Source organism: Passer montanus, unplaced genomic scaffold, assembly GCF_014805655.1.
Source record: "Passer montanus isolate IOZ18808 unplaced genomic scaffold, ASM1480565v1 scaffold27, whole genome shotgun sequence".
NCBI classification, from domain to species: Eukaryota; Metazoa; Chordata; class Aves; order Passeriformes; family Passeridae; genus Passer; species Passer montanus.
The window spans coordinates 11,757,566-11,780,038 of record NW_024367372.1 but is presented as its reverse complement, the minus strand read 5'-3'; the positions used below and the strand labels follow the sequence as shown (position 1 = coordinate 11,780,038).

At 35.7% G+C, this 22,473-nt stretch overlaps 1 protein-coding gene across 1 annotated transcript in view; it reads right to left on the bottom strand.

Annotated features, from left to right (window-relative positions):
* Nucleotides 1-1,290: 1,290 nt before the first annotated feature.
* Nucleotides 1,291-22,473, bottom strand: part of GALC (galactosylceramidase) — a 31,521-nt gene continuing 10,338 nt past the window's right edge. Inside the window, exons 7-17 of the mRNA XM_039712723.1 lie at nucleotides 20,695-20,822; nucleotides 16,387-16,542; nucleotides 14,233-14,357; nucleotides 12,916-13,043; nucleotides 12,288-12,377; nucleotides 10,989-11,078; nucleotides 10,506-10,650; nucleotides 9,945-10,125; nucleotides 7,571-7,734; nucleotides 5,699-5,775; nucleotides 1,291-3,953 (exon numbers count right to left, since the gene is read on the bottom strand). Coding sequence (XP_039568657.1) covers nucleotides 3,810-3,953; nucleotides 5,699-5,775; nucleotides 7,571-7,734; nucleotides 9,945-10,125; nucleotides 10,506-10,650; nucleotides 10,989-11,078; nucleotides 12,288-12,377; nucleotides 12,916-13,043; nucleotides 14,233-14,357; nucleotides 16,387-16,542; nucleotides 20,695-20,822 — 1,428 coding nt within the window. The 3' untranslated portion in view covers nucleotides 1,291-3,809. The remainder of the gene's footprint in view (nucleotides 3,954-5,698; nucleotides 5,776-7,570; nucleotides 7,735-9,944; nucleotides 10,126-10,505; nucleotides 10,651-10,988; nucleotides 11,079-12,287; nucleotides 12,378-12,915; nucleotides 13,044-14,232; nucleotides 14,358-16,386; nucleotides 16,543-20,694; nucleotides 20,823-22,473) is intronic.

Below are 22,473 nucleotides of genomic sequence, written 5' to 3'. Positions count from 1 at the left end.
ACTTTTCAATGCACACTACTCTCAGAATTCTAAAAAAGCTACCTGATGATTCCACTACCAGCCTAGGAAGTCTTCAAAACTGAAGGGTTTTTACAACCTGCCTGTCTGCCACTCCCAGCATGTGCTAGACTTGTACGAATGTAGTACTTACAAAGGGCTTAAAAACAAACAAAAACAAAACCAAAGCACAAATGAGAAAAAAACCCAAACCAACAAAAAAACCACGCAAAAACCAAACAAAAAGACCAAAACATCAAAGAGAGGATAATAAAGTCTCCAAGCACTGTCCTCTTTGCCCGTACTGCTGAAATAAGACAGCCATAATAATTATGATGGTTAAATTCATAATACCCACCCCACTCCAGAAAGTGGACTCTGGACAGAAACTTCAGGTAAACCAATGAAAATTTATTAAGTGAAAACAAACTGCTGCTACAATGCAGTAAAACTGATTCTATAAGGCAAAAGCAAACCACTACCACTCCAAATCAAATCTGGAAGTAAAAATTTAGTTTTGATACAGAGATACAAGGAGGCAGCTGCAAAGGGAGCCTAAAGAGTCTCCTGTAATTTTAAAGCAAAGGAGTCCTAGTGTTTTGTATGAGTCTAAAAGTCTCAAGAACTGCTCAAGTCTAACCTCAAAGATGGTGGCAGAGAAGGGACAGAATTGATTGTGATGCAGTGTCTGCATAGGTGGTAGCACATAGCTGGTTACTGGAAGGCAACAATTCCAGGGTAACTCATATCTATGGGCACAGTGGACTGGGAAACAGAACTAGCTCTATGGAATTTCTCCCTTCCTTGAAAAATCAAACCCTAAAGTTTAGCTTAAAAAAATAAAAATATTGTGTTTGAAGATAGATTCAAAAGGATATTCAAAATAAAGAAGCCTCTAAACCATTGAAGTACATCCTTACAACACTGCCTGTTTCCAAACCTACAAACTGACTTTCAGCTAAATCTCACATGACCTTAGTACTCAGCAGTTTTGCATCACTGGTCCTCAAATACGATTTAATTCCCTTCAATAAATTAAAAAAAAATCCAAATCAAAAAACAGAAAGAAGCAAAATGTATATTGAATGCTATAAGAAAATCATTTTATCAATAGCACAAGTCCTAATGCAAATGGATTTTGTGATATTTTTAATAAGGACTGGTTGGCTATATTCTTCCAATCCAATTAAGTTAATGTCAAGCATATTTATCAGAAATCACAATAGAAAAATTGTCAGCTTTCTTGCTGGAGAAAAACAAGACCCATTTTACAGAAGCATTCTGCACAAATAAAGCATTTTTAAGCATTTTATTTGTCCATTTGGAATGATTAGCATTTATAATCAACAACATAAATCCACCCCTCAGTGAAAAACCCGACAGCTTGTTATTGCCAAACATATTACAGTCTACTGAAGGGTGAAGAATTACAGACATATAAAGATGAATAACATTATGTCACCATTAAATCACTTACTCTGTTCATAACACTTTAATCCTCCAACATTGTAAATTAAGATTAGGGGGGAAAAAAAATCAACATTTCCAGTGATAAAATACGTAGTGTTCAGTACACAATATAACAGTACAGTTTATTACACTAGTGCAATAGAAAGTTAAAAAAATGGACAGCTCCTTTGGAATAACTGCATCATTGCTGATCTCTCTGCTTGTAGCCACAGAAGCTACGAGGAAGTCTCCAAGAAGCATCCAAATACAGAAATCCATCACAGCTAAAATAAATTTATTCTGAGATTATTATACTCATATTACTTCAATATGAGAACCTAAAATTAGATTCTTTCACATGTGGAGTGACCAGTGGCATTCCTTAGGAAATCAAGCAAGTAATGAACAGATCTGCATCCATACTTGAAAATTACATGGAAAATTGCCTTTCATTTTTCACCCACTTATGTAAACAGTTACTTAACATTTGGAAGTCTTTTTTAAAGAACTCTTTTTTTAAAAAGAACTCTTTTTTAAAGAGTTTTAAAGTTCAGTGGTTTAAATAATTTTTCAACATTACTGGCATGTATGAAATTTCCAAGTATGAATAAGTAGTATCAATATAACAGCTAAAAGACATAACATTTTTACTTAGTAGAGATGGAATTTTAAGAACTCTTCTCCAAAAATGAAAATGGAAGATCAACATTGTAAAAATTTTCCAGGAATGATCTGTATAACATTAACTTTATATTAGATGACAGCTTCAAAGACTCAAGTTAACAATTATTGGAATCAGCCTTCAAAACAAAGGGGATCAGAAGAATAATCTCTATAAATCAAAGTACACTGCACTCCTATTCTCCAGATGTTGCCTGCTACAAATGGCCTCATACAGCTATTAGAGCTCTGTCAAGTATGTGGAACAACTTGCTTGTCAATTAAACAGGATGTGAATGTGAAAAGTAAATGGACACAGGAAGCACATTTCATTAAGGGAATGGACATCATCTTCCTTCAACTGACCAACAACAAGAAAAATTCTGGAGCAAATTGAACTGCAAATGCTTGTGAGGAAAAACCCATTCAGTACCTCATGTCCTCAATTAATTGCTTCTTTAATAACACAGAAGCTTGGGGAAAAAATAAAATGAAGCAACAGCTAAAGAGAATCCCTCCATTCCCAAAGATCTGAATTATCCTCTGAACTTCATCCCATGATACCTAGGAAAAGTTTAAAAACAGATACTTTTGTGTCATTACCACTGCTTGGCACACTAAATAATTCCCTCTGTGTCGACCAACTGTTACTTACCTTGTAATGACATTGCAAACCCTTAAAGACAAAGACTGCTTTTTTTTTAACTTCTTTTATACCAGGAAGTGATAGTATTCATATCTCCTCTATGCCACAGTAATATAATAAACTAAATATCATTGTTAGGCTTCAATTATTTCCTATTCAAAGCTCTAAATCCATCAAAAGAGAGAGATGTTTGCCCAAGTTTCTAGGAACAAAAGGCCAGTTTCCACATGTGACCTGACATGGAAATATCCATGATGCAATGTTTTCACTCTTTGTACTATGCAAAAAACCCCACAATATTATCATCAACAAACTGTAAGTTATGGTATCTTTTCATCCATTTCAACCCTTTCAGTGGAAAGAGGAGGTAGATTAGAAATAAGCCACATGCTGGACTCCCTGATCAGTCATAAGGCACATTTCCATTCCACTGAAAATAGGGATATATTTTAGGGCTGGCAACAAAAGTTGAAAGATATAATCAAATGCGTTTGGAGAACTGCAATGTCTAGTCACAGACTGTAGCAAAAAAAGAGACAAAACATCTTTTTTTTACTATAGGAAATCTAGGTACTTTACCCAAATGAAATTTGAGAATGATAGACCTACAAAAGTATGGGGCCCACTGGCTCATAAGGCTTACTGGCATTTAATTTTTTCTTTCACAGTGAAAGCAATGGACGTAGTAGAGGAAGTGTTAAAAATGCAGCTTAGGATGAATCTGTCTTCTGTTAACTTCTAAAGTTATTTTAGAAGTGAGCTGGTAAGTTAAGATGTTGTTATTAAAAGATATTTCAATCCAAGAATTTGTTTTTATCATTACCTTGAACTAAAATTTACCCCCAAAAACAGAAGGGCAAAAATCCCACAGCAATAGGGGATAAAACTACAATCATGATGATATCTACTCAAGTAAACCTTTAACAAATACCACGGACCGAATCCAGACTCTTTGCCAAGAGATCAGTCACAGTTCAGCACTCAGCTCTCCTCCAGTTTGACTTGGCTCTTATTCAAAGTAACATGAGAACCAGGTTCTCTAAATGCCAAAGCCACCTCAGCAAGCTTCAACATGAAAGTTGTCAAACTGTGCAAACTCAAAGGAGCGAGTTCCAAGGGCAGCCCAGCCATTCTTCGGGTTGGAAATGGTGACATTCTCCCAGAGTGGATAACCATTCAACAGTCCTGAGGCCGAGTTGCCCTGAAAAAAAAGGAAAAATGTTAGCTTTGTAAAATCCAGAGCCTGCTCACATGGGAGACAAGACAAAGCAGAAGGATGTCAAGTCCACTTTCAACTACATTTCACACATTTTTTCATGCAGAGATGCATCTAAATTTTGCATAGAATCCTCTGCTGTCTATCAGCTCTGTGGAATAGATCTAATGCTTTACAGTGAACACAATAAATGCTCCTCTTCTCCTACTCACAGCTTTACTAACTCAGTGTAGAACCTGAATGGTAAACTGGTTTTCCTCTTCCTTGTATCAGACTCTTTCAAAATAGGCCACCTTTCTTAAGGTTATGTGATACACTTGGCACTGCTTCTGCAGAATGAGGCAGAAGTCAAAACTAAAGAAAGATGTAATTTAGTAATTAAGCAGAAATAAAGAGGAGACAGCAGAACTTTCAAGTACCACTAATGCCACTTCAAGATGTGGAAATTAAAAGCAATTTCAAGAAAAATTACAATTTATCTGTTATGTGTTCCACTTAACAGTATTTAGAAAAAACAGTATTTAGAAAAAAGTATTTCAGTTTACTTGTATTTCTAAATCTGAAAGACAATTATAGACACAGGTAAAAGCAAAGAATGCCTTTCAAGGTGTTGGTGTGAGAATTATTTAAAGATGGCTCTGTACTTCGATCATTACCTCAAAGATGTACTAGGTACAAAATAACAACACAGATGGAAGTTTGAAACATTGTCGTTTTAAACTACCAACACTGTTTTGAGTTTTAAGTGATTAATGCTCATCTTCAGTAACCAAATGTCTTGGCCCCTTTTACAGATGGCAAACACTGTCACAAATGTAAGTGTACCAAAACCAAGACTAAACTACATTCATTTCAGTGAATGCCTTAGGTGCAAGTGTCCTTTGTCTCCAAATGTGACAGTACAAGAGACAAAAAACAGATTCTAATACTCAGTGGCATTCTAGCATGAGGGACTCAGTCCGTAATTTTAAGAGTTACCTTCAGTAGTAAAAATCCCCCGCCAGGATTCCCCACATTTCAAGCCAGCTGGAGTTGCAAAGGTTACATTAGACAAAGGGATAAGGCACTCAGAAGAGGAACTTAAAGCCTTTTAGATACTTGCACAATGACACACCCATCAAAGCACACAGAGATATTTAAAGTACAGTTTGGGGCTGCTTTCCTCCCAAAGTCATTATGGGTAAAAAGGTGAAGTGGGAAGGAAGGAAAAAAATGCAGACAGGCTTCTCATTAACTGCAGCCCATTTACACAGTAACACAATGCCTGTGCTCTTCCAATACAGTAGAGAAGGAACTCAGCGAATGTGAGTTTGCAGTCCTTTACTGGCTCCACATACAAGGCCTTAGCCTACAAAGGGAATTGGTGGGAAACAGATTTGTAACACAGGCTAGTATTTAGTATTTTACTGACCATCTTAAGAACAGGAAGCCAGGCCATCACCTTTCCAGAAAATAAGAGACTTGCCTCTCTGCCCTTCTACCTCCAGCTTTCAATACAGCTTTCCAGTTATTTTCCATACCTTCTACAGATTCTCAGGATGTCTTTCAAATACAGGCAGCAGAACTTGGTATGGCATTTTAATATTGGTTCATGTAACAGACATTGTTTCTAGTTTTGATAGGGCAAACTAATGCAAGTACATCATCAACAGTATAGCACAGCTTTGTCTAAACCATTTAGGACTGGAAGTTTCATAACTGGTTTTCTAGCTTTTTGCCTGTGTCCTTACCTGAATGTTGAGAGTAAGTGTGTGCCATGCGTTATCCCGGACACCAGCAAGTCCTTTCATTAATATTTCTCTTCCAGCTGCAAAACAAAGCTAAGTTAGCAAAGTGTTACTTCACCTCTTTGCTGAAACTGATAAATACCAAGCTAGCGAAAGGATAATAATATCTATTTTTCAGAAGTGTTCAGGATTGACATTTTAACAATTTCAGTTGCAGTATGGAAAGCTTAATATGCAAACCTGGACTCTGCATCATCAGTACATTCTCCTGCTTTGCCAGAACTGCTTTCTCACTGAAATCCTCAATGCTCTCAGCAATTTGACATGAGATAAGGATTCACTGTATGGAGAGTATAGGTTCACAAGTGTGACAGTAGCTCTGCTCATTCTATAGATCTTCTTGTTTATTTATTGTTTGTAACTATTTTAAAATCACAGGGTTTCAGTTGCCACACTATGATGTTGCTTAGTTCTACCCAAAACTTAAGCTAAGCAAAAATGGGGTGTGATTGACACCTGGAGGGAAAACAAAGACCTGAAAAAAATTAAGTGCTACAAGTCTTCATTTATTTAGAAGACAGAGAGTATAGGTTCACAAGTGTGACAGTAGCTCTGCTCATTCTATAGATCTTCTTGTTTATTTATTGTTTGTAACTATTTTAAAATCACAGGGTTTCAGTTGCCACACTATGATGTTGCTTAGTTCTACCCAAAACTTAAGCTAAGCAAAAATGGGGTGTGATTGACACCTGGAGGGAAAACAAAGACCTGAAAAAAATTGTGCTACAAGTCTTCATTTATTTAGTAGACAGTTTTTACAGCAAGATAATTTAACATTCAGGCTCCCTTCTAGAAAAATATAAAGATGACTGAAAATAGCTGTACAGAAAAAATTATCATATTGTGTAACAAGAGTCTCAGCCTGAAATAATGAGGTGGTTGATCAAAATCCACTCATTTCATTTAGGAAAAATGACTTCTGATAGCCTGAGAAACTAATCAGGTAAAGTTGCTAGGTCTTATTACAAATAAAAAATTGAGTGGATCCTAAACACAAGTATGTATTTCCATACAGCTGAGAGTTTTTATGGAATTATACATTGCAAAGTTTCTCTAGGGAGCATTGATATGTTAAGAGAAGCTACATAAAACCTTTCTTATGCTACCCGTCTATGGTAGAAATGGAAAGGAATAGACACACACACACAAAATATATTTTATCAGATATACTGTACATATAGAAGCTACACTTGACTTATCAGAAAGTATTGAAAATTTTAATTTATACTCCTGAAGTGATAGGAAATGCATTTAAACAACTAAATAGGCCAGTGCCGGTCAAGTGCTCTAGAGATGAACACACATGAATGTTAGCATCACAAGTAGAACATGTGCTCACTCCACTGAGTTACACTAACAGGAGGATGAATAATTTGAGGAAACAGGAGGCCACTTACAATCATCACTTAAGCCAGATGGAAGTACAGTGACTTGAACTGCTCTCTAACAAAAGCCATTTCATGTCAATCGGGATTTTTTTTTCATGCATAGTTTAAGAACACAGGTCAAATCTTTCTGGAATTAATATTGTATCAGAGTATTTATAAAAAGCAAAATAGTTCATATTTGCTAGTGTAAAACAGACTTTGTTAGTGAAAAAACAAAAACTTCAGAAAGCTAAGCCTGACAAATGGGCCAGCCAGTAGCCTTCAGATGCTTTCTCCACATATTAAAAACGGCCATCATTAGAACCAACGGGTTAAATTCACAGTAATGACAAATGAACTATAAAATCTGAATGTCACCTGTTTTTATCAAAGTTATCAAAATGACATGTCCATATGCCAGCATCCCCTTTTGCAAAGAACTGCTTACCTAGGTCACTAGTGACTCTGTATGTGCCATCTGCAAAAACCCAGAAGAAAACTCCTTTGGAATCTCGCACGTATATCCCACCATTGTCAACTCTTCCTGCAATAAACACGCCTCCATCACGAGGTTTTTCTATGTAGATGTCACAAGTGACTGTCATGTTTACCCTGTAAGAGAACATTAGTGTTTTAACAAGGAAGGAATCAATTTTTTTGAGTGGGCAGTATTAGAAATTATTTGATTTCCTGAGACTACACTCCAGCTCAACAGTAAAGCACTGCGTTATGCATGCAATGAGAGCTGTAAAGAAGAATAAAGCAAATACCAGAACCATCAAATAGCACCCAGAAAATTTACACAACTTCCTCCTCCTCAGAGCTGCAAGGCTCTTAACCATAAAAATTCTTTCCCTCTATTAAGGGATCTACATCCCATGTCTGAAAGCACTTGTAATACAGATACAGCCACAAGGTCACTTAATTAAGAAGTAATAATTATCTCTAATTATTTACAGAATAAAAGACTCTCTGTGACAGCAGTTCAGCTGATAACTGAATCAGAGAACATCTATTCTAGCAACTTTTCTTCTCACCTCTAACATAGTAGCAAGAACGACCTGAGTTTTCATTCTAACGTAATGCTCCAGATTCTTGAATATATAGTCATTACACAAAAAAGATTACTTTCTTGCCTCCCCATTTATCAAAAAAGAGACCCCCACATTTCCCTTATGCCATTATAAAGAGACTCAAAGCAATACAGCAATAATTACATAGTAATACTTTCAGAATATATCCACATTCAATAAAACCATCAGAGGAAAACACCAACAAATTCAAGATAAGAGAGCAAAAAGCTTTCACATGCACAAGTTTAAAACTAAAACCAACTGAACAATCCTGAAATTGAATAATGATAAATTTCTATTGATAACTGAAGTAAAGTATCATCCTACAGAAAAATTTAATGCAAGATTGGCTCAGAATTTCAATAGAAGGTGTTCATTGTTGAAAATATCTGCAGGGATAAGCTGAGTGTTAAACTGAGGATGAAACAAACAAACTTGAGGGCCTGAAATTGAGGACTAGCATTACAAAACGTTACAGACCAGTAAAACCTGAATAATAAACTGAATATTCAGGAAGCAAGCTTGGTTTTGAAAGCAAGATGAAGTCACAGACAGAAACTGAACCAAAACAAAATAATAGAAGTTTTTAGGAATCTCAGTACAGTAATTTAAAAATAGGTCCTATGTAACTGTTCTAGGAATGACTGAGTATAATTTACTCAATGAGGGAAAGTTCATTATAGGGATAATATGAGACTTTTCTTAACAGAGGGCTACAAAACAGAAGAACAACCTTCAAGTACAAGAGGGTGGTATTCTTCCAGGTTTTGGATCAACGTAATTCAATCACATCTCTAGACCTGAACTTAGAAGTGTGAAGTAAGTTCTGAAAAAGCATTTGCCAGATCAATGATCTAATTAAAGTGAAAAAAAAAACCTGACAAAATGGCCATTTTAAGGGATGTATCAAAAGAATTTAGGCTAGGCCTCTAAGCAGAAAAGAAAGTTTTGAGCATGAAGTTTATTATTACTATTAAAATCATAAATTGTTAACATGGTCTTTCCCAAATGCTTATTAATTTTAAATAAACATTATTCTAAAATATGCTGCTTGATTCTGAATTATCATCATTGTAGCTGCTAGCAATTTTTTAGCTCCTAGAAAGAATTACAATTGTAACCATACTTTAATCAAAGCAGTAAACCTCAGCTACTTTCACCCAGAAATAAAAGTGGTTGAAGTAGGATTGGCATCAAATCCACACAATTCTAGGAACTGCTCAGAAGATGGCAGTCTGCAACAAATACAATTGAATTATGAATGAAATAGTCTGAGAGTTATGAGACTGATCAAACTCCTAACAAATAACTCAAAATACAGTAATTCAAAATTAATTTTCTTGATCCAATTTAAGGAAAAAGAAACTCAGGGCACACATTGGTGTTTCTAGTATGCCAACTCAGATCCATTAGTGTAAAAAATTAGCTTGAACAAATATGCCCAGAAGGACATAAGCAAAAAAAAGCCATTCTAAGACAGTGTAGCATTAGGCTAAACAATCATGAAATGTGGTGGACTCCCCATTCTTTAGGAGTTATTTAGACAGACACAGTTGACCTTTGACCCTGAGCAGGGCTCAATGACTTTTAGAAGTGCCTGAATCATCATTCCTACATGTCTACAGAGAATCTGAAGGCAAAAGCCCTCTGTCCAAGAGAAATGAGGCTTGAGACAAATCAACTGATCATTACTCACACTGAAGAGGAGGACATTTCCCCAAATGTCACTACAAAACAGTATTTACATACCACTTAAAATTTCCTATGACACTGATGGTCTGGTCTGCATCAGAAACCCAAGTGATGGGCCGCTGAACCACCACCTGGCGGAGTGTGAACACATGATCTCCTGGGTCAGAAGCATTTACAAAGTATTCAAATACACCTGTCTGATCTGCAAAATTTGGGGCTTCACTGAAAGGTGGGTTACCTGTTCAGAAAATAAAATACACATCAACTCTAAAACATTTTTCTTCGATGTACTTGTTTTCAGAAATTTCCCCTGAAAATTTTCTCCATATTTTTGACTTGCTATATCAAAGCAGTCCCCAAAATGGAAGTTTTTAAGCAGACACTGGTTTTGCATGAACACCAGATAAAACATTACATTAAATAAATGCTATTGCAAGCATAAGGTGTCCACTCATGCAGGTGTAAGTTGTTGGAAACACAGGTATAAATAAACAAAAACAAAATAGATCTTCAGGTTACCTCATGTAGATGACTCAAATAACATAACTTACTGCCCTCCTACATTACAATTATATCTGTGTGTGAATGAAGTTTTGGGATAAGAGAATTCTGGCTTACGGATGTTGAAATCATCACTGTAAATGCAAGGAAAGGGCTGAGGAGGAGGAGGCTCTGGGTAACCACATTTCCATCCTGTCTTGAGTGTGGTTAAAGTGTAGACTTCATCCACATTTAGGTCTATAGAAAATCTTCCCTTCCATACCTGAAATTGAAGAAAGCTCAAGCTGCAAAATTTAACAAATAAATGACAACATACTCAAGCTCCTAAAATAAAGAAGATCCTCTGAAGTCCCGATTTAAGGAAAAAACCCATCTTCTTGCCTCAGCATTTAAATATCTCTGGGCTATTTTTAAAACTCCTTTTACCCAAACTCGTTATACCTCCAGGTATGCTTGTACACAGCCAGTGTACATCAGTCAAACAACTTTAAAACACACCCTAAATATGCAACTTAAGCATTAAAGTTGAGAAGTTTCACCAAAGAGGGAAGACACACCTGAAACTGCAGAGAGACGGATAATTAAAACTGATCAACTTACCTGTAAAGGATTGAGTTGCTGGAAAAGACTGGACTTTCCAGATTCAAAATCAAGTCTGGAATGCCATACTTGAAGGGTTTCCACCATATACTACAATGGAACACACCATACAATTTAAAACACAACAACAGCAAAATAAACAACCTTGAATACCAGAGAAATACCAGTCCTCTAAGGGTGTCTAATTTTTGTTACTTTAAAGGTGTTGATCTCATTAGAGGCTACAACTTTATTCATCTAATCATCACATATGCCTTACATTTTTATAGACTATACATCAATAAGGCAATGCCCTAACATGTCCTAATGTTGCTTATAAAGACAGAAAGCACTTCAAACATGGAGACAATCTTTAGCTTCTCTATCATCAACAATACACCTTGGATACAAGCTCCCTTCCAAGATGTAACCAGACTGAAATAATATCCCACTAGTTTCACTTTTATGAGACCTTCAATCTAGTTGCTAGTTTTTGGTTTTAATTTTTGATCAAAGTATTTTGCTGACATGTCTCCATCCTTCTGCAATACTACAGCATACCAACTACATTAGTTATCAGATTTTAATCACACCTAACCCCTATAACTTCTTTTTAGTTACCAACATCAACAACAAAGCAAGCGACCTAGAGCTTGATTTGGATAAGCCATCTGATACTTCCCTAAAAGGGAGCTGTGTATCCAAATTGACACTCAATTACTTTTTGTAAGTGAACCATTTTATTGTCAAAAGTATCATCCAAATTATCTCCTCCTAAAGGCAATTATTGCTGCCAAAAAATCAAAATCAAATTCTAAATAAATAATTGTCAAATTCTGAGAAGGAATCATCCGAATCAAATAACAGTGATTCCCTCCAGTTTACACTGTGAAAGTATTGTTCACATTTCAGAGAGAAATATACTTTAGCGAGATTAAAAAATAGAATAAACAAATCAACAACTAGGAGATTCCCAGAATATCTCTTCACAGAATGCAAGAACAAAACCTACAGTATAAGATCAACTACAGCTATTCCCCTGAAAATTAACTGATAACTAGAAAGGCCATGGCTGTGCCAGCCTGACAAACTACGTCAGCATGTCAGAGCACCCAGCCTTGGAATATATAGTGAAGAAAATTTAGTTGCATTTCTGTCCTATGAAATTTCTTCTTCAATATACAGATTATTAGACTGAGAGGCAGCAATTCTACAATTTCAGTTATGACATTGCAACCTGTGATACTGACTTGAATGTATTTGATTATGAATGGCAATTCATCTTACAAGGTTGATCAAATGTATTGAAGATCTACTTACAAATGACCCTCTGAGGTAGAAAGTTGCTCTCTGAGGTATAACATTGAAATTTGGCAATGGAGGCCTGATACATTTAGAGTGATTATGACTCTGAAGAAAAAAATATGTAACAGAAGAGACACATTACTGGAATGCAACACACAGCAACATTCATGAAAAACCTATTTAGAGTGATTATGACTCTGAAGAAAAAAATATGTAACAGAAGAGACACACATTACTGGAATGCAACATACAGCAACATTCATGAAAAACAGCACAGAACTGAAATTAAAAGAGCAATAATTTATTTCAGTTATCTTAATAGCTGCAATCGCAGTAGTTTAATCATTTTATTCTGAATTCAGATTTTAAGACAGCACATGATATAACTTCCCCCCAGTGTGCCATCCAATTAAAGCTAATGTGTAATAAAAAGACAAAGATGGCATATATATTCGCCTCCAGGAAGTCTCAACAAGGTATTTGAAGTTCAGATAGAAAAAACAGCCTCTAGTGAACTCACTAATAAAGCTACAAGTATCAAAGAACATTCACAGATACCAAACTACGTAAATCAAGACATGTTCTTCATAACAAAACATGTCCTGTAACTTTTCCAGTCCATGGGAATTGCTGATGCACATACCATAGTTTCAATGATGATGGTAAGGTTCCCTAGGCCATCTGTCAGAGCTACAAAACTGCCACCTCCTTCCAAGTGTCCATCCACTTGCAAGTATGACCAGCCAGGCTGAGTAAACTGTGTGGTGTGTGCTGATACAAAAATTAGAATACAATAATTAAGACTTAATAGAAATGGTAACATTTGTAGGCTTAATTAAATTTTGCTCTCATACATGCTGACAATACTGAAACCTAATTTGGGGAAGAAAGTAACAGAACTTCCAAAATAAAATTTACCTATATAAGAGGAAAGATTCAAGAATTATACTATGGGAACATTAAAAAATACCAACACTGTGGCAGACAAAACAGTTAAAATTATAGCAATTATTTAGACATTAAACATAAATGATATATGGCAATCATGTATTTGAATATTCATCACAGTTCAGATTTTTCCAAGTCTTTTTTTTTCTTTAAATATAATAAACATTTCGTTTTAACAAATAAATGGCAGAGAAAGCACAGATGGGCAACTTCACGAGGAATAACTAAATAAGTAGGGTTTTCAGAAAGTGAAACTATCAAAGAAGAATATGACCCAGTTCATGAAAATCCTGAGCAACGGGGACACAGGAACAACTGCTCAGCTGTTCTATTCATGGGAAACTACGACCAGTTTTGCTTTAATGCTTTTACATATATAGATAGCTAGCAGAAGAACAAAAATTAAAGCATTTGTCTTGTTCCTCCTTCATGGCATTGCATAGTTGCTCTACAGAACTGCAGCAAAGACAGTAAAATATTACAGGACTACAGAGTAGCCAGTGAATCCATGTGTCCACAGACACTACATGAACATGCTTCCCTTTCCTAAGCTCAAGGAAATGCTGATTTACACAAGCCAAGAACGTCAAGCAGGAAAAGAATACAGAGGTGCTTTGTTTCACTTTTGAAAACTGAGAAGTACCAAATAGAATTGATTGATACTCAAAGATAAAAAATAAAAAAGGGAAAGGAAACAGGAAAGCACATTAACCTTTACGGGCACTTCAGATCAAAATATTTCAATAGTAACAGCTATAAAGGCAGTAGCTTATTACTTTCTGATACAGCTAAAGGTCAAGTATAAATATTTCCCTTACTATTATATCTTTCTGCTTTCTATTGAAATGAGATTATTTTCTTATTTATTAATGTATTCACAAAACTGTCCATGAATCAACCTCAATTTGGTATAAAAAAATAATCCACATAAAAACACTAAATAAATAAAGGCCTCGGAAAATACAGTGATGTTTGGTGTCAGATCACCAACTTACAACTGCAAGATTTTTACCTGTAATCCAGATAGGAGATTCAACTTTATAGTGGCCACTCCATGGCTCCTGTGCTGTCATTAATCCACATCTACCAAAGGGCAGCTCCTCATAATAACTAGCCACCAAGTTCCATGCAATTGTTCTGGAAGAAAAACAGGTGTTTTCTCCATTCATATGGGTAGTATTAGATTAACTTAGTACAAGAATCAATTCCTCCTTTTTATCCAGCATCCAATGAAAATAATTTGGGGATGGAGGGAATATCTTTCCAGCTAAAATGAAAAAGAAAACCCACAGGAGAGGAAAATAAAGTAAATCAGTGTTGAGAACTTCTTCCAAAACTGGTGGTAAATTCTCTGGCTAGAGCACCACAAAAAGTTTTATATTAAAAGAAGCATGTATTGAGGGTAAAGACTCCATTTGTTTGAGGTTTTTTTCCTGTTATGAAGGGAAAAAATTTTGCTACCAAATTCTGCAGCTTTTTGCTGAATGTTATTTCATTGAGGTTTTTGTGATTGCTTGGTTATTTCTGTGCATGGTGGTAGTTGTTTTGGGTGGAGTTTTTTTAGGGTAGCAGTTAAGTACCACAAAAAAAAAATCTTTATCCATATAAGTAACAAACAGAAAACAACTTTAACCAACCAGCCAGCCTCAAGGAGTTGTTTGCTCTATCCTGACGAGGATAATAACTTCACCTGCTTTGATATGGGCTTCACTAAAAGTGCTTTGCAAATACTTGAAACTTAAAGATCTCTGGGTCTTAAGTATGGCAATACAGCTTAACAGAGCAGTTACGCAAAGGGCAAAAGCTGTCAATCTGTTTTGCTATTGCATACAGGTGCATACAAAGGCCTCATTCTAAAGTCACTGCCACAGACTTATCACTCTATACATACATACAAAAGAGATCCTGGAATTCTACAAAAACGTGATTATAAAATAAATAACTGTTGAATTGTAAATTCAACTTGCTCACATCAAACCTGTTCTGTTGATTTCAAACTTAGAAAGAAAAGTAGGAAACAACTTCAAAGGAAACAAACTTAGCCGAAAGATAAGCTGCCTTTTGTCAGAAAGATTTTGTTTTCAGTGTAGAAGCTAAGATAACTTCACTGTTGGACATCTGGACTTAGAACTATTCTACAAAATACAACACATATTCCTTGCTGTTAGGCTGTAAAAGAAATGGGGCATATATAATTTGAAAGAGCTTGGAAAACAATGGGAAAAGAAAGACTCCGAATTAAGATATTAAATGTATGAGGATTAAGAAGCAAGCAGAATGATCAGGAATTTATTCAGGAAATACTCATCTGTTTGAAAATTTCATCTTGCAGAAAAGATAGAAGATTTTTAGAAATCAGGTAACTAAAGAAATTCCCTTTTACAATATCAGTGATTTTTTTTCTGCCAAGTCCAGTCCACTTGAAGCAAGAGACAAGAATATTTCTCTTTATTTTTCCAAAATAAAGTTACAAAGCATCTAAAATCTTTGAACAACTTTGCTTACATCTTGACATCTACATTTTCTTTAATCAAACTTTTTCTTTCAGATTACCAGTTGTTGCACCAGAAACATCAAACTTTATTTTCTATTCTTTTCTAAACCTGAGTTATGTAATTTCCCAGTAAAAATAATATTTTTCTTACCGTTTTCAGTTTGGAAAGAAAATGTGCAGAAAACAGTAAATTTATCATGCACGTTTAAGAATGGATTCTGAGAAAGAAGTTGTATGGAAAAACTAGATAATTACATCTGTAATTATCTGTTTAACTGAAGACACAAGCTGACAAAGACCTTAAGAGAAATATGATAAATTGGTTTTATTGTTATTTTACTCCAATGTTAGCTCTTCTTAAGAACATTCTCTTTTCAATAATTATCATCATTCTCAAAGGCATCTGAAATTAACTGCATAAAGCCACTGCATAAACTGCATAATCCCATCAAGTGCTGGGGAATAAGACTACTTTGCAACTTCTGGGACCTCTACTCCAGAAAGAGGTCAGAACAGCAGACTTCCTATCGTATAATATTTGAATTCAGACCACATTAGGGTAAACTTTCAGTTTACCTGTTGTCTTATCAAAGCAGATGGATGTGTTATACAGCACTTTAAATTATTCTTACATCCCAAGTTGTGAAGTAAGCAACAGTGCCCAACACTTACGAGGTCATGTTTCCATTCACATAGTTTTGGTTCAGGATCCGAGCCCAGCAGCCTGCACCAACGTCATTATTGAAAGTACTGTAATCTTCTGATGACCACAGTTTCTTCCCAGTTAATATGGCATTTTTCACTGTTTTTGTCCCAGGATAATGAGCTCTACACAATATTTTGAAAAGAAAGAGCACTTAGTACAAGGAGAAAATAAAGTTTGGAAGTACATATAGCAGCAATGATTCACTTCCTTCAAACTGAAAATGAAAGATAAAGTTTCTTTGGAATACAAGCGGAATACAAGAAAATTGAACAAGGGGGAGCTGCAGCATTCCAGAGCTTATTGTATTTATATCAGCAGATTATTTCTTCTGCTACATGATAGCATTTAGATAAACTTAGATTTACAGATACCATGCAATTTTCACAGCTTGCTAAAGCAAATTCTGTCCTGAAATTGAGCTTGAAGGTGGTCATTACCATAATGTGCTGAATAGAGAAAATACATGCTAACACATACTATCTTAAACAAAAGTATAAATAATGTAAAACCAACAGCAAGATACAGCAGTAGGCATTATGCTAAGAATTTAGCTGCATGAATGTCTTAAAACTAAACATGAACTTGACTGATTTTGTATATCTTTTTTAATAAACTCAAGTTTTAAAAAAACATGCTAGTTGGACTCGAGAAGTTACAAGGTACAAACTGATAATAGTTGAACCATATAAAGATAGCTAATTTTCTTTTCAAGATCTTCTTTAGTATAAGGAGACATTCTTTCTCCCAATGGAGACTTTATACTGAGTCACAACACTGACCCACCGTGCAAGGTTTGCTGACTGAAACAAAACCTTTCAAACCACTTGCAGAAAATAGGGTTGTGATTTTCCTCAGCACTTAGCACATTCATTGAACACACTTAATATATACACTAAAATAAAACTATTTCCTTAACTATTACCCTGCAACTTGACAAATTGATACATTTGTGGCAGGACTACAAAAAACACCAGTTTTTCTAGGCTGACTGTTTGGGATTCTTTCATTATTTTCCCTCTAGTGGACAATGACCTACTTCCCAGTGTTTTAGTCCTTCATGTAGCCTCACTAACAGTAATGTAACAGATAGTAGGGATTTCAGCTACATTCTGCTCTGCTGTAGAGATTGGCTTGGAAGCCTAAGTATTGCTTTAGTACCAAGCAAAAGGTTTTTGTAATGGCATAAAGTGCACAGCTTGCAAAAACAAAGCAGAGAAGGAATAATTTGTCTCTCTACACTCCTGAAAAGGTGTTTCTTAAGTGTCAATACCCCTACCCAATAAAAGCTGAAATATACAAGAGATATTAAATTTCCCTGTTAAGACTGAATCAGAGTAGGGATGTAAAACTTACACTTATAGAGTTACGCAAATACACCTTACTTAGACAGTGTAAAAACTGTTGAGCTTCATCCAGACGTGATCCAAGACTCCACCTATAAAAAACTGCCAGGATACTCTTCATGTTCAGAATGGGGGGAGAGGTTAATAGCAAGGGTAGATGACTCTGCCTTCCTGTATGTATTTGCAGAAAAAGCCTTCATTCTATACCTCCTATAGTTCACATATATCAAGATGAATGGAAAACTCAAATTGAAGCAAGGAACTGACAAATTTGAAACGTGACTGGGTCAGGCAAGTTTATGGGACCTAGTAAAGTTTAGAGCTACTGTAAAAAGAAAAGTTAATGAACATTTCGTACACACGTTTCCATTTAGCCATCAAGTCAGTAATCAATCTCAAACTTATTCTACTAATAAAATATTATTATGACAAAACCCAGAGCTAGGATAACAAGTCAGCTGGTTCCATGTTTTCCAAACACAAATTTGTCATTAAAACAAAATGGGAACTAAGAATCAAGCCATTGTAACTCAAAGAAGAATCACAACCCAAATTCATTTCTGGATCACAAAATTTCAGTAACAAGCCAGTGGAAATTACAAGGCCATGTACTAAGCTGTAAAGCTAAAGCACTTTTTGCATACCAGTTAAGAGTAACCAAAATCCTTAGGACAAAGTGTTGTCCAAAAAAACCTTCAATCCATCAAAAGTCCAACCATGCTCAACAGGAGTCTTCAGCATGATAGAAGACTCCTGATTCAATTAAAGGCTGAGGCTGTTACTGGGACAAGAGCCGCATGATTTGATTTGGTTAGTAAGAAAGTTTTATAGTATCAATCCTTTCCTTGCAGGTAAGAGTACAGAGAGCTAAAGCTTTGTCTGTGTTAGTTATAAATAAGATGAAGACAAACGATAAACAAACCACCAAGAAAGAAGAAGCGAGAGAACCCCCTACCCAATGACATCGACCACTCCGTGGAGCTCAGAGTCAATCATCATGACAAAGGAAATGGGCTCCCACAGTCTATCGCTGGCTATGATCCTCACCTGCTCCAGACCATGCTTATCCAATGTGTACCTCAACAGCTTGGAAAAAAAAAGGAGAGTAAAGAACAGACAGAAGGGAAAAATTAAAAAAAATGTTTTTCAAATTGTCAAAATTTAATATTGGGAAAGGCAGAATCTTCTCCAGCACTAGCTGAAAAAACTATTATGCTTCAATTCACGTTTTTGCAACTTGGACAACTGTTACACCAAACAAAACATACAAGACTGTCAAGCACAAAGTGACTTCAAAGGACACCTTCTTCCCTGAATTCCAAAATACATGATAAAAGGAAAAATTACAAGTGTTTTGTTCTCCTTACAGACACAAAGGTACAGATAAAGCATTTCATGCAAGACACTCTATTTGCAGATCAGCTGGTACAGTGCTGATGGGTAAACTACATGATTGTGTATGAACTTTCTGAACCTGAGCAATTATCTTTCACTATTTCAGCAAGAACTCTCTATGATAGTACCTTAAAGTCAGTATTGGTTGAGAAACATTATTGTTTTGTACTAACCTTAATTTCTTGATAGATAACAAAACCATGGCACAGGAAAACCTAACACTTCATTTTTTGTGATCAGTGATGGTGGGGGATGTGGGGAAAAATCTGTATGACATTCAAGAAAAACCTCTGACAAAAAGAACTCCCATTTTAAAGAACAACCAAAACATGCCTATGGTTCTAAGGGCACAAACAAAAACAAGTACTCCTATCCTTGATTCTGCCAAGCTGTTAAAGAAAAAAGAGCCTTACAGAGTCAATGCATTTCAGTGCATTCATTCTTCTAGCTGTATTGTCATAGAAATCATTACTAAAACATTTCCTAATGCACCTGCTGAGCTGCAAGTCTTGCCTAACCTGAGAAAGTTTTTTTAAGTTTATTTTAGACCATTATGATTGATGTTTACAAACTCAACACATACGAAAGCAGTTTCTTTATAAAATCCCGCTTAACTGACTTGCTATAACCCTTCAACCACTTAAACCATGATGAGCATATCATACTTCCTTACATACAGGATAAATGGTACATGAGTGACCACAAGAATGCTCTTATCACAGTAAAGTTAACAACAGATATAAACAAGTTAACAAATGTAGCACAAGTGAGCAATTTGTATCTGCATAGGTAATTTCCACTGGGAAAATGTAATTTTGTAAAAATGATGAATAATTTTGAGAAACCAGAATTAACAAAGAGAGCAAGAGCAGCAGAGTTGCCAGAAGCAAGTAAAAAAGTGTATTATGGAAAAAGAGCAAAGGCAAACAGTTGAGTTGACATTTGCTGAAACACCAGCAGAAAAAATTGACATAGGATGTATTAGTTTACAAACTTCTGGTCCTTGTTTTTACTTCTAAGTTACTGTCAGTGCATGCATTTCTAATTTTATCTGTTATCAGAAATTAACCAAGAAACAGAAACTTCTAGCTCTAGTATATGACCAGAAAAATCTCAGCTGCAGCCACAGGAAGTCCCAGGGTGGTAAGTTCCACTCTGAAAGCTCAAGTTCACCCAAAATGAAAACCAGTTGCAGACCAAGAATCCAATCCTAAGGTTTTTTCTGACTTGGAACATGCACATGCAGATTAGTTAGAAGTTTCCTGTCATTTGCTAGTGCTAAGAAGCCTAAAACACAGCTCCTAAATGGGCACTTGAAAGAAATGATAGAAGAATGATAAAGTCAGCTTACAGATGTACTAAACTGAAAGAAGCGAGAAAGACAAGAAAGACTAATCCAGCACCACTGTACACAATGATGGAAAAAATGGAAACAGCTAGGAAGTATGAAATAAGAATATATGACTCTTGAAAATGGAAAGGAAGACTTACAGATAGGAAGCAATGTTTAAAAGGCCTCCCTTCTCCCACACTTACCCGACTACCTCAATAGCATCATTAAGATAGGGATCAACTATCATCTCATTTGAGATGTTCCAATCTCCATCCGCAGCGATGATGCCAATGTTCCATAGACCCAGTCTGTCCAAAGAATGTCGAAGCACCTTAGTAACAGACAACACCACTTAAAGTACAGCCTTCATCAATGAGGCAACATGAAATATAAGACTGAGAACTTAAGAACTTTGGAAGGAGTCAGTGGAAGCCTCTATTTACAGACCGGGACGGATAAGAAAATTTCTCACTTCTCAAACAAGAGCTATGGTGGCAACTAAGACGAAGTTAATGGTAAATATTTTTAAAACTGAAGGGTTACCACTGATATTGAGATGGTCATTACCCAAAAATGGGCTTCTCATCACTTGGATAACTTTTGACACCACAAGTGCACACATATACTCCACTTGGACACTCTCAACATACTGACTCCCTAGCATGTATGTAATTCATTACACAAAAGTAATGGATTTATCATCAAGTCAGTCATGCTAAACTAATCTAACAATGACAGCTGGCTGAAATGTGGAAGTGGACATTCCTCCCCAAGTCATCAGAAGCAAAAGTTAACCTGATCCCCAAAAAAGTACATTGAAAAAACAGGGATTGAAGTTTTAAACTAGAAAAGACCTATCCATGCAGTTCTCTACAAGAAGAGAAATCTCTGCCAAGCACCTGTCTCGTTCAAGTGAAGAGCACCTAAACATTTTTTTCACTGCCCATTTTAGTGAACAAAAAAAAATCCTTGATGTTTTAAGTGTTTAATATTTAAGTTTACCCACTGCTTGGTTCTCATGTTTCACTAACTTCCAGGGAAAGCAATGAATAAACCTAGAATTACATATTTACAACAAAACTAAGGGCAACCCACTTTGAATTCAAACATGCCAGCAGAAAAGAATTCCTATTCTGTCTTTCCAGCTTCTCTTTACTATTTCACTGTTAAAGATGACAAACAGCTCACATTTGTCTGTGGAACTTCTTAGGTAAAATATACCCACACAAAATATACTCAGCCTTAATAGTTAAGAATGAACCACACTTCTAGAGGGCTGATACTATCTGAAAACTCAAACCAGAAATTAAAAAAGAAAATAAAATATATTTCAGCAGCTTGCACATACAGCTGCATCTGAAAAAAAATCCCAGTCCACAGTCTAAAATGCTTTTTTCAAATTTAGATGTAAAAGAATGATGCACTGTGTGCATGCATGCATAAAAAAGATTTTTGCAACTTGATTCAAAGATCAGTAGGCATGAACCCTCAAATTATTTCTTGCCCCCTGGCAATGTGAAGAAGAATAGGGAGTATTTCTCTTTTTCATGTAGTCAAATAAGGACAGAAATAAAAGTCTAAGTGTTGATGACAATCAAAGCCTCTATCTAAAACTAATTAAGACATAAAGCTTACAAAGAAGAAAAGTAGCAATGATCAATGATCTATCAAAAGAAAAATTCATAATACTAGAAGGTCCTTGCAATTTAAAGTATTCTAGCTACCTAGACACTCAGAAAATTTGGCTAACCACAGAGAGAGCTCAGAAGAACAAAATGAACGATTTCAGAATTTCCATGCTGAAAGAGAAGTACCAAGGGCACAGAACTGCATGCACCCAAAACACATTCCACACTTGCAGAACAGCTCCCTCACACACAGGGAGGTGCTCATGTAACTGAAAGAACAGGGTTTTCTTGAACAAGAAGTTAGAAGCATTAGAATCTCCACTTCTTTCTTTTTTTTTTTCCTACTTATTAAGA